This window comes from Heterocephalus glaber, unplaced genomic scaffold, assembly GCF_053883595.1.
Source record: "Heterocephalus glaber isolate CG9 unplaced genomic scaffold, H.glaber_assembly_v1.0 deba00001444, whole genome shotgun sequence".
NCBI lineage: Eukaryota > Metazoa > Chordata > Mammalia > Rodentia > Bathyergidae > Heterocephalus > Heterocephalus glaber.
Genome location: NW_028258297.1, coordinates 7,366,243 through 7,378,714, shown reverse-complemented (window position 1 = coordinate 7,378,714; position 12,472 = coordinate 7,366,243). Strand labels below are relative to the sequence as shown.

The 12,472-nt window shown below is 48.4% G+C and overlaps 1 protein-coding gene and 1 pseudogene across 6 annotated transcripts in view; both read left to right on the top strand.

Moving 5' to 3' along the window:
- Positions 1 to 865: 865 nt before the first annotated feature.
- The window catches only part of L3mbtl2 (L3MBTL histone methyl-lysine binding protein 2), a 17,493-nt gene continuing 5,886 nt past the window's right edge, over positions 866 to 12,472 (top strand). For 2 of the 6 annotated variants that reach the window (XM_004845527.4, XM_087213835.1), the window contains exons 1-8: positions 866 to 1,065; positions 3,415 to 3,655; positions 4,875 to 5,008; positions 8,408 to 8,531; positions 9,274 to 9,353; positions 10,653 to 10,770; positions 11,114 to 11,248; positions 11,520 to 11,608. In XM_004845527.4, coding sequence (XP_004845584.1) covers positions 1,042 to 1,065; positions 3,415 to 3,655; positions 4,875 to 5,008; positions 8,408 to 8,531; positions 9,274 to 9,353; positions 10,653 to 10,770; positions 11,114 to 11,248; positions 11,520 to 11,608 — 945 coding nt within the window. In that variant the 5' untranslated portion in view covers positions 866 to 1,041. Of the gene's footprint in view, positions 1,066 to 2,637; positions 2,723 to 3,414; positions 3,656 to 4,874; positions 5,009 to 8,254; positions 8,532 to 9,273; positions 9,354 to 10,652; positions 10,771 to 11,113; positions 11,249 to 11,519; positions 11,609 to 12,472 lie in introns of all 6 variants that reach the window. The other 4 variants (XM_021258931.2, XM_021258933.2, XM_021258932.2 and 1 more) reach the window with 3 other exon arrangements.
- On the top strand, positions 6,087 to 8,220 carry LOC110349294 (endoribonuclease LACTB2 pseudogene; annotated as a pseudogene).

The window sequence follows — 12,472 nt, the reverse complement described above, 5'->3', positions numbered from 1 at the left end:
TATCCATGGATCTCAAATTTAGGAATAGATTCAGTCAGCCTCCATTTATTACATTGAGATTCTCAATTAACTGGGACATAGCATAGAGAAGGAATTTGGAGTAAATCCTAATTTGTGCATGTCAGTGAGGCTTGAACCCAGGGCCTTGCACATTCTATGCAAACACTCTACCACTGAGTCACATTTCCAGCTGAAATTCTAAATTTCAATCCTGTATGATCCTGGAAAGCACCCAAATCTGAAAAACCAGGGTTTCCTCTTTAACTAAAAGGATGGCCGGATGTCTGGATTTGAGCTGTACAGCGGTTGTGGGAAATCCAAACACGATGAGGTGGAGAGCCTTATACTCGAGGTTTTGGTTATGCAATAGTGATGATAGTGTTGAGGGTTTTGAGAGGGGGATAATTTTGGCTTTTTAAAATTTTTGTTGTTGTTGTTGTTTGAGACAGGGTTTCGCTATGTAGTTCAGACTGGTCTTGAACTCACTATGCCGTCCAGGAAGGCTTCAAACTTGCAGCGATCCTCCTGTCTCAGCCTCCTGAATGCTAGGATTGCAGGGGCCACGCCCAGCACAGTTTTAGCTTTGAGCATATACGTATTCCAGTTTCTGTCTGAACTGATTCTCCGGCGCAAGCCCTCCTTAAATTTCTCAGTGAGGAGGTGCGAAGTTATTCTTGGGGCCTGGAGATGTACTCGGTACGTGCTGAGTAAGTGTTTAATACAGAATATGGTAGGGATAAGGAGCACCGTATAATAATAGCACCAAGAGCGCAGGTGCAGAATTTCCCAGTTTCCGTGGCAACTCCCCGCCTCCGCCCCACGCGTACCCGGGCAGTAACTACAAGTCACACAAAGACCCGCGGCTTCCCAGCCTCCGGGGGAGGAACAGCGCGAACCAACGCGGAACCGGCTTTTCCTCTTTCCTGCAGCTTGATTGGTCCTCGGATCAGGCAAATGACCAATGAGGACGCTCGGGCAGAGCGGCGAGGCCAATATGGCTTCCCGCACCTGGTGACGGTTGAGGAAACTGAGTAAGGTCTCATGGAGAAGCCCCAGACCACCGAGGTGAGAGGAGGCGGACTTAACACAGCTAGAAAAGGGAACCCCGAGAGCCTCGCTCTGTGGACCCGTCTTTAGGCTTCTTAACGACGCCTGGAGGGTGGAAGGGATTGGTAAACTGAGGTAGTGATCTTAAAACACGGCCAGGGGCGATCGGCGTTGCTTTCTGCTTCCTGCGGGGTTCACGTCAGGCAAGCAGTTCGGGGAGGAAGAGCCTCCCTCGCGTGGGGAAGGGAAGCTGGCTTCAGATCGGTGGGCTCCTGGGTCTTTGTTTTGCCTGTCTCGTGATCCTATTCCTTAGAGGTTTCGAGGCCTGTCACATGCGGGAGGGAGTAAAGGGAGGTGATGGATTAATACTGTTCCGCTCCCAGGGCCGGAGCCCTCCTGAGACACGGCTTGGTACTTACGGTGAGGGAGCGGAGGCTCTAGAGGGAGTGGATCCCCGGGAAGTTCACGCGGCTGAAGTGTGGAGGAGGAGGGCACACAGTCGCCAGCCTCCAAACCCTTAGTCGTTCTGCGTTTCCACTTCTTCTACAGCGGCCTGCAAACCCGCCCACCCGTTAATCATGTGTACTCTGGGCACTTGTGTATTTGAACTTGGTTTCCTTTCTAACATATTTGCCTGTATAGTCGCAAATATTAAGTAGACTGGCTCGAAAACTACAAGGATGGAGGAGAATGATAAAGTGGAAAATAAGAATAATAGCACTCTTTCAGAGCTGTTGCCAACCGCTGAAAATGGAATTCGGCTTTTCATATCTCAGTCTTAATCCTAAAGAAGGCTTGTTATTGTCTCCATTGTATAGATGATGAAATTGAGAGCCCCAAGGCTAAATATGCACAAAATCTCAGTTAAGCCAGGTGTGTTAGCACTTGCCCGTAGCCTGTAATCCCAGCACTCGAGAGGCTGGGGTGGGAGGATCGCCTTGAGTTCAAAGCCAGCCTGGGCTACATAGACCCTGTCTCAAAACAGCAAAACAAAACCAAAAATTTTCAGTTAAATTGTAGAACCAGTGGTGCTCAAATCCAGGCAAACAGGATTTGAGACACCATGCTTTTAGCCAATAATAATTACTATTTATTGAGCATTCACTATGTGCACATACTATTCTTACTTGTACCATCTCTTCTCCCTCAAGTCCTATTAAATTAATGGTATTATCCTCATCTTGTGGAAATGAGGCACAGGTCCTACAGCTAGTAATCACTAGAGATGGTATTTGAGCCCTGGCCCAGAGCCTCACACAATTTACCTTGCTTCACTGAGCCTTTTCTACCAAGCTGATTTATATACAATATCTCACATCACATCCTGTGAGCCAAAATTTGTCTTATTCCATGGATGAGAAAATCAAGGCTTCCAGAGGTTTTTTGACTTGGCCAAGGACGCATATAGCTAGTTAGGATGATAACTGAACCCGAAGTTGTGGTACATATGTACCACCATGCCATAGCTATCTGTGTGCCATCTGCCGCTTAAATCTTCCTTGGGACAGTCTGGGTCTCATATTAACTTTTCTCTGACTTAAATTGTGTGGGGGGGGTTGTTTTTTGTTTTGTTTTGTTTTTTGGTACCAGGGATTCAACTCAGGACCTTGTGTTTGCACAGCAGTCACGGTGCCACTGAGCTAAAGCCCCGGCCCTCACTTAAATTGTTTTTGAGGTGAGGTTATTTTGGTGTACATATGGCGAACAGGGAAGAATGACTCTAATGTATATCTCCTACCCCAGAAAGTCACTGTGAAGTACTTAGTATATTTTCACATTGTACAGACTTCAGGTCCGCAAATGACAGTTTTTTTACTACAATGGTGTGAAAGCAACATTCATTCAGTAGAAATGGTTCTTTGAATCTTTAATTTTGATCTGATCCCCAGCTACCAATACGAAACATAATTCTGTCTTGTGATGTTGGGCGTTTTGGCACCCAGTCAGCCATATGATCATGTGGAAATGGCCCAATACTCTACAGTGTTCTGTGTTGCTAAGCTATGCTTGCTAAATGCATCTTCAACTTACAATATTTTTAACCTGTGATGGGTTTCTCAGGATGTAACTCCTCTGAAAGTCAAGGAGCAGCTGTATTCTATTTCATCCATATTAAAACACCATTATTTGTAAATCCACAGAAGAGCCTGATTAGTTTCTCACACATGTTTCTGTCTTATGTTCTTCTGTTGAGTTGTGATGGAGAAATACGTAGAGAATCATCCTGGTATTTGCCAAAAGGGCTGTTTGGAAGGCTCCCAAAAGGGCTGACTTGACAAAGCACCAGAAAGAAGGTCAGTAGCATCCTCTGCCCATACACTGAGCCAATCATTCTGCTTCTGCCTGGTCTGTGTCATTCTTCACTAGGAGACTCCCCCATTAGAACCAATGGAGGAAGAAGTGGAAGATGATGACCTAGAGCTGTTCGGTGGCTACGACAGTTTCCGGAGTTATAACAGCAGTGTGGGCAGTGAGAGCAGCTCCTATCTGGAAGAATCGAGTGAAGCAGAAAATGAGGATCGGGAAGCAGGGGAGCTGCCCACCTCCCCACTGCATTTGCTCAGCCCTGGGACTCCCCGCTCCATGGATGGCAGTGGTTCTGAGCCAGGTGCCTTCACAGTGTCCTGGGAGATGGGGAGGAGTCGGGAGGCTTTGGAGGAAGAAGGGGATGGGCACAGGCCATCCAGATGTAAACCACTGCTTGATCTCATGTCTTAGGGATCAGATGTCTAAAAACCTGGCCACAGGGACCATTTCCTGTGTTGTAATTTGGCTTCAATTTGTGATTTCATTCATTCTTTCATACAACTGATATTCAGCACATATTAGATGCCAGTCAGTAACATGGTGCTGCTTTTACATTTGTGTGAGTAGGCGGAGGATTTCTAAGTCTGGATGTAGAGAAGATAGAAAGCAAAGTGTCAAGAGTATTTTTCCAGAAGGGACAAGAAGTAAGCTGGGGCTAGGGGAGTTTTATTTACTATTTTATTTACTATTTACAAGAGTAATCATATTCTTTGCCAGTTGAATCTTCTTTCCTTCCCATTCATCTGTCTTCTTTTCCTTTCTGCTCTTTATCTTTCCCCCTCCTATCTTCTTGTATCTATCCTTCTCTTATAATCTCAGACCTTTAGCACTAGAAGGAATCATTGGAGACCAGCAAGTCCAGGAGACTAGAAGGAATCACCTGGGAATATTGGAACAAACTACAGATGCCTGTGTCCCATACTGACCAATTCATTAGACTCTCAGGCTCCAGCAGTTTGTAAGGCTTCTCAGGTGATTCCAATGTGAAGTCATGGTTGAACCTCAGAACTACTTCAGTCTCCTTACTATTTAGATGAGAAAATACAGCCATAGAGGTTAAGTGCCTTGACACTTTTTCTCCTTGCTTATGTTTTTTTCTTCTCATTTTCCTCTTTTGAAAACTTGCCAACACCTGCCTGGTTCCGCAGTCATCCTCATGGGTTTGTCTTAGCCCCACTGTTGACAACAACCAAGGGATGCCAAGCAGCATAGTGTGAGTGAGACAGATTGAGAGGTACATGGCAGGCAGGGTATGATGGTGCGCACCTGTGGACCCAGCTACTCAAGAGGCTGAAGCAGGAGTATCACAAGTTCAAGGCCAGCTTGGGCTACCTAATGAGATCCTGTCTTGAAAAGAGGCAAAATGTGCACAATACCTTCTCCTCCTATTCCAGTTATATCAGCCTTAGTGGGGCTGGTGCTCACTGGTTAACACAGTGGCCCAGATTTTGAAGGGCCCATCAATCCATAGAGTTTGAGGTGACCCTATCGGGTGAGTCACACGCTAAGCTCTCTTCCAGCTGTCTGTGAGATGTGTGGTATCGTGGGCACGAGGGAAGCCTTCTTCTCCAAGACCAAGAGGTTCTGCAGTGTCTCCTGTTCGCGGAGCTACTCCTCCAACTCCAAGAAAGCCAGCATCCTGGCTAGATTACAGGTGAGAAGCAGCCATTTACAACTTCCACAGCCCTGGGTGCCGAGACAGGAACCACCAAGGGCCTGGTGGGCTTGTGGTGTTCCTTATTCGTGGCCATCTGAGGTTGTACATTTCCTGGTATTTAGTGTGCTCTCAAACTTTATGGAACAAGAAACCCTGGAGCTTAATTGTGGATTCCTGGAGCCTCCCTTACTCCCCACCATCATGCCCCACAATCTCATTAAGTTTTAAACAACAGCTCCTACCTTGGGGGAGTCTGACACCTTGGTCTTCACTGCATCTTTGTAATAGTCTTGAAAGAAAGCTGGGAACCAGGTATGAGGATCAGGGCCCTGGTGGCCGTAAGAAGCCAGTGCCTCGTCTCTGACTCCACATCACAGGCAGCCACCTAGATAACCTCGCCTAATCTACATGTGTGGAATTTTGGGAGATAAAGAAACGTATCTCAGCCATGTGCCATTGAGCCCACAAGTTGAGGAAGCGTGCTGAGGGACGTGGGGTTGGAATGCGTCCAGCGTGGCTCTGTAGGAAGAGTTCAGCGGAGCCTTGGCTGGAGCCGAATTTGGGCCTCGCCTTCTGGTGTTTCTGCCGTCCACAGCCCTGGTCCTCAAACCTGCCTGCATGTTAGGATCACCTGGCAAAGTTAAAAAACACTGCTGCTTGCATCCTCCTGACCCCAGACCTTCTGATGGAATCGGGATGGACGTGGGGATTTTAAAGTGCTCCCAGCTGGTTCTAACATGCAGCAAATTCTGAGAACACTGCTGTGACGTTGATGAGTTTCTGTGCATCAGATCTTTCTGCCTAGGGCTTCATACCTTTGTGTTGGCATTGTGAGCCAGGTCCCATTGCTCCCCTCTCTTTGTGGATTTTAGTCACGAAGCCTCTCTTTCTCCAGGGTCTTCCTGATGTTCGGGGTATGTGCTTAGGGCTTGCCATTCCTCACCCGCTGATTCACATAAAAGGGGATTTAGGGAGCCGGTGGTGGATGCCTGTAGTCCCAGCACTCTTGCAGGCTGAGGCAAAAGGCTGACAAGCTTGAGCTCAGCCTGGGCAATTTAGCAAGATCCTGTCTTGAAAGTTAAAAGCAGACATTGAAAGGCTGTCCTGTGGTGTGGTGCGCGTTTCAGGCTGTAATCCTGGTCCTGTGACCCCGCGAGGCACCACCACCCACTTGGTGGGGACCAGCTCCAGGAGAACCCTCACTGACACTGGAGAAACATCAGTTCTGGAGTAGGTCAGCTGTTTAAAGCAAGCTCTGGTTGAATTTAACAAAGAAATCCAGGAAGTCCTAGTGACTCATTGGCATCCCGATCATTCTGGAGGCACAGGAGATATTTGTAAAAGCATCAGTCATGAGTTATATACACACCTGGCCACAGTGATGATCATATGGCTCTACAATTAGAAGAAAATGCCATTTTTTCTGGGGATTGCATCCTAGGGGAAGGAACAACTATATTTGAAGACTTCTGATTATATGAACTTCCTAAACCTGTTATTGAAAGTCAAAGCTGGTATTATATATCCAGGACACGGCCCAGTAATCCAAAATGCAGAAGCTACAATTCAATAATATGTTTCTCACGGAAGTTACTGAGAACAACAAATTCGTACATTCATTCATGACAATTTTGAAAAATCATTTACAAAAACAGAGCTTGTAATGATTCTTTACAAGAATGTTCCTGAGAATTTACATAAAATGGCTGAATGTAATCTTTTCCTTCATTTGAAAAAACTAGAAAAAGAAGGAAAAATATTTAGCAACATGGACCCTGACAAGAAATGGAGAGCTGTACTTTAGTTTCAGCTTAGTGGGAGCTTTGATTGCACTTGCCTTTAGAGGATGGTATACTTTCTTCGCTGTGGACTATTTATAGATGCTACAGAATGTAAGACTTCAAAACTAACCCTAGATATACTTTAAAACTGTGCCATATTTTAAAATAAGTAAGTTAATTTATATACCTATAGTACAGGTTATCTAAACTTGGTCTTATAATATTTTACAAAAAATCAGAATCTAGTTTATGAGTTTTATATGGATTAAGTAAAATGATTACTTTAAAAAATAATAAAATTTGTGTAATTTACATCAAGTAAAAAAAAAATTTAAAAGCAAGCCAGGTATGGTGGTGCATGCCTGTAATCTCAGCACTTGGGAAGCTGAGGCAGGGGGATTGCCAAGAGTTCGAGGCCAGCCTGAGCTACATAGTGAGTTCAGGGCCATCCTGAACTACATAGAACCTGTCTCAAACCCCCCCTCCCAAATTTAAAATCACGGGGGCCGGGCATAGGGGCACACACCTGTAATTCCAGCACTTGGGAGGCTGAGGCAGGAGGATTGCTGTGAGTTCAAGGCCAGCCTGGACTACATAGTGAGACCCTGTCTCAAACAAAACAGGTTGCTGGGGATGTAGCTCAATGTGAAAGCCCTAGGTTCAGTCCCCAGTATTGAAAAAGAAAGGATTTAAGGGATGTAGCTCAGAGGTAGAGCATTTGCCTAGCATGAAGAAGGCCCTGGGTTGCATCCCCAGTACCACCACCACCACCACCAAAAAAGGCATTTTAAAATGTTCCTATTTTAGAGCTGGCATGGTGGCACACATCTGTAATCCTAGCACTCAGCTGGGGCAGGAGGATCACAAGAGAGTTTGAGGCCAGCCTTGGATACATAGACCCTGTCTCAAACAGACAAAAAAAAAAGTTTTTTTCTTTTTCTTTTTTTTTTTTGATACCAGGGATCGAACTCAGGTCCTTGTGCTTGCAAGGCAGGCAGCAGAACCACTGAGCTAAATCCCCGGCCCCCCCCCAAAAAATTTTTTTTAATATTTTAAAAGCTTAAAAATGTTTTAAATTTTAGTAACTTACTCAGTTATATAATTAAAAATTGTGACTACGTCTGCCTGGGATTGAAACCCACACTTCTGTTTCACTGATCTCTTTAAATTCTTGGCCTTTCTCGTCAATGCTTAAGTTACAAAGTCCAGACCATATCAGAACCCATCCCTTAAGGGATGTCCTCTTTGAGCCCCTGGTGGCGGCTGTGGACATCTCTCAAGAACATTCACAAATGTGGCCTCTTAGATCAGAGAGTTTCTGGCCCCTCTGTGGCACTGTGGTCTGCAGAAGCCGGGAGGGTGGAAACAGAAAAGGGGGAGGCTCTTGGGGAAACGGAAGCCTGAGAGATGCTGCCTGTCCCTCCTTGCTCTGCAGCTGTCGCTGCCCCATTCCATCCCACAGCCAGCCTCTGAGTTGAGTGTTGTTAGGGTCATCATCCAGTCTCACAGAAGAAACAAGCCCCTAAGAGGTGGAGTAACTGGACCAAGGCCAGGGTCTGAACCCAACCACCCAGAACCAGCCAGCAGGCCACACCCTCTGATCTCCTCTCTCCAGGGAAAACCACCCACCAAGAAAGCCAAAGTCCTGCACAAGGCGGCCTGGTCCGCTAAAATTGGAGCCTTCCTCCACTCCCAAGGGACGGGACAGCTGGCAGATGGGACACCAACAGGACAAGATGGTGAGACAGCAGAGGCCTGGGGTGGGGGCCAGGCGGGGCACCCTTCCCTAGGAGAGAACTGAAAAGGTGCCCTGCTAAACGGTGCCCCGCAGGGCTCTCTGGGGCTTGTATCCTGCCTGTCAGCCTTGAGTTACCAAAACCCTATCTTTGGGCGTCCAAAAGCCAAGAATTGGCCTCTTTCCACTTCTGTTTGCTTTATCCCAGTGGCCTGTCTACCCCCGGCACCTGAGGCCCAGGCCTGGTTTGAAGTGGGTGTGGAGCAGCTGGGAGGATAGCGAAAGGGACCTTTCTCCCCTGAATGTAGGCCCAGAGCAGCCCTGTGGTAGTTGGCCTGAGCTTCTGACTGAAATTGCTCTGGAGGCATGGGGCGCAGGGACCTAAGTGTGCCCTCCTCCCACCTTCATGGGGTGTGGTCAGTGGGGCCAGGAAGGAGGGCTGAGGGATTTAAGCGAGGGACGCTGAATTTCACTTTCTCTGGGGGAAGAAGAGGGGGATGTTTCCTGAAGGTTCCTCTACACCTGAGGATCTGGCACTCTTTAGGTTCAGTCTTCACCATCCCGATGACCACTGGCGGGGCAGGTATGGTGGCAGGAGAGGGGCCATGGGGCAGAATGTCAGAGAGGGACTGCTAGGCTAGGGAAAGGGACCCACTTCTGCACCCCACAGGCTCCTCAGGGTGCAGCTCCTTGTGGGGCTGCTGCATAGACCCCCAGCCTGGACTCTTGCTCTTTCTGCCCTGCAGCTCTGGTCCTGGGTTTTGACTGGGGGAAGTTCCTGAAGGATCACAGCTACAAGGCTGCGCCTGTCAGCTGCTTTAAACACGTGAGTGCCCAGCAGGGAGAGGGGGATGGACAGCCAGGGACAGGGATGGCTCGCTCAGGTCTGCTGTGTCTGGTGCTCCCGCCTTCTTCAGGAGGGCTGCTGCCTGCAGGCTGGGCTGGCACTGTGGAGAGAGCAGCGGCCTTCCTGCTTGCTCCATTTTACCTCTGTGTCCACTTCCTGTAGATCCTCCCAAAAACAGCTGTGGAGAGTGCAGCATCATGCTCAGCTGTGCCTCCTCTCCAAAGCCCCTCCTTCACTTGTTTATGTAATGGACCTGTGCTACTTGATGTTTGAGGATCTATCCTTCCCTTTCTCTGTCTCTGTCTGTCTCTTTCTCTCCCTCTCCTTCCCACCCTCCTTGTGTTTCAGGCCTTCCCAACTCCAAAGCCCTCTCCCTTTCTCCCGTTCATAATGTTTCTCATAGAGAGCAAGGTGCCTCTGTATTGGCCTGGATCCCTTGGTCCCCAGGTGGCAGGTGTGGATGGCTCCTGCAGCCAACCTCTGCAGGAGGCTCCCTGCTGCTTACCACTGAGAAGCCAGAAGGGTGAAGCCCTGGTGGGATGGACTTGAGGTCAAGAATTTAATACTGGCCAGGTGCAGTGGTGCACACCTATAATCCCAGAACTCAGGAGGTTGAGGCAGGAGGATCACAGGTTTGAGCCCAGCCTGGGCAGTTTAGCAATTTAGTGAGGCCCTGTCTGTGACTACTAATCCTGTGGATTAGGAACTGCCTAGCAGATTAGTGAAGCACACTCCTGAGTGTGTCTGGGTGGGTTCTGGAGGCGTGGCTTTGGGCGCTATAAATGGTCCCTCTTGCATTCCTCTCTGGCGCTCTTTCCCTGCTCTGCTTCTTAGGTGCCATGAATGAAGCGGCTTTGCTCTGCCCAGGCCCTTCTGCCAATCACACCTCTCCTGAGTATTGTGTCTCAGCATTGAGAAACGAGGGTGTTGTCACACTTACCATCCAGGTTGAGTGACAAACATGATGGTCTTTGTGCCAGGAAAATGACTGGCACACAGGGGCCACTAGGAAGTGGGGAGGAGCTAGTCCTGTAATGATCAGAATTCAGCTCTGTGACTCAGCCTCCACCCACTGACTTGGCTGTCCCCATGCTCTGGGCCCAGCTCTTCAAAAACAGTGGCCATCTCTTCGTCCCTGGTACAGGCCTGGCTTTTTGTGCGCATTGGATGATGGTGAAAGTTGAAGTGCAAAGAGGCACACGGTGACTCGCACCTGAGGCACCACTCTCCCTGCCAGCCAGGCAGCTCATGCCCCTGAATGTGCTTTTCACCACACAGGTGCCACTCTATGACCAGTGGGAAGATGTCATGAAGGGGATGAAGGTGGAGGTGCTCAACAGTGACGCCGTGCTCCCCAGCCGGGTGTACTGGATCGCCTCTGTCATCCAGGCGGCAGGTGAGTCTCCCTTCGGCCAGTGCCAGACTAGAACGTGTGCAGTGACATCTTTTGCAGGTGGGCAGTGTTATCAGCAGACACTGGATTCATAAATCAAACAAAACCCCACTCATCGCCCTACCTTCAAGGGGGCTGTGGAGCTGGATAGGCTGGGAAATGCTAGTTTCTTGGGTTTGTTCCAGAGGGTATGGAAATTAACACCCCATGCCATAATGCCTGCCAGGTAAGTGGCATGAATTTGTTTTGCCTAGGAGTTCGTGGAATGGAGGTGAGAAGTCTTACTCAGGCTGGAGACCCCCTTCCAGCCCATCCTCCCTCATGGTGCCCTGGGCCTTCCTTTCAGGGTATCGGGTGCTGCTCCGGTATGAAGGCTTTGAAAATGATGCCAGCCATGACTTCTGGTGCAACCTGGGCACCGTGGATGTCCACCCTATCGGCTGGTGTGCCATCAACAGCAAGATCCTGGTGCCCCCTCGGAGTGAGTTGGCGAGAACTTTCCCCGTCCCTTAGGGCCCTTGGTAGGGCGGGCCCTGGGCTCAGGTTGGACAGAACCAAACCTGCCAGCCCCCTTCCTTCCTCCTTTCTCCATCCCAGCAGCCCCTGGGCAGATCCATGTTGTGGCACCTGGTTTTGTGAGATGAGGCAGTTGCTGCCCTAAAGTGGCAGAGAGAAATTATTCATCTCTTCTGCCGATCTCGGGTGGCCGAGGGTATTTGAGTCTGAGTGACGATTCTGCTGGTGTCCCACAGCCATCCACGCCAAGTTCACTGACTGGAAGGGCTACCTCATGAAGAGGCTGGTGGGCTCCCGGACGCTGCCTGTGGATTTCCACATCAAGGTCTGGTGGGAGCTCTTTGGGGTTCTAATTTTTTATTTTTTCGAAGTGCTAGGGATCAACCAGGGTCTCAATGCAGATGCCCTGCCACTGAGCCCCTTATTGATACCCAGCCACTCGTTGCAGTGTTTTTTCTAAGACCTCTTTGCTTTGATGGTTGTCAGTGGCTCTGCATGTCTGTGGGTAGAGCCTCCCCAGCCCTGGCCCGGCTGTGTGAGTCATGCTGCTCTCTCAGACTTCTGCTCTGCAAGATTCTTACCTTTGCTTGTAGCATTCTTCTAGAGTGTTCACTCAATAGATTTTATTATGTACAGTGCTTATAGATGAGGTGCTGTGGGAATATAACAAACACAGACCTTGCCATTCAGGAGTCTCCAGAGGAAATGCAGAGGCAGAGGAAACGAAAATCATGCACACAAATAATTATAAAATAGCTGCTGTTCTGAACTAAGAATATGGCTCAGAATGATTTATGTGGCATTTGACTTTAATTTTTAAAAACTGCTAATTGGTTGCACACATCTGTAACCTCAGCTACTCAGGAGGTTGAAACAGGAGGATTGCAAGTTCGAGGCCAGACAGCAGTTTAGTTAGATTTGTCTCAAAATTTAAAAAAATAAAAAGGGCTGGGGATGTAGCTCAGCAGTACAGTGCCCCTGGGTTCAATCCCCAGTACTTTGAAGAAAAAAGTTCTTTTTTTTTTTCGGTACTGGAGATTGAACTCGGGACCTTGTGCTTGACAAGGCAGGCGGTGGAACCACTGAGCTAAATCCCCGGCCCAAAAGTTCTGTTCTGTTCTGTTCTTTTCTTTTCTTTCTTTCTTTCTTTTTCTTTTTTATGTATTTATTTAGGTACCAGGGATCGAAC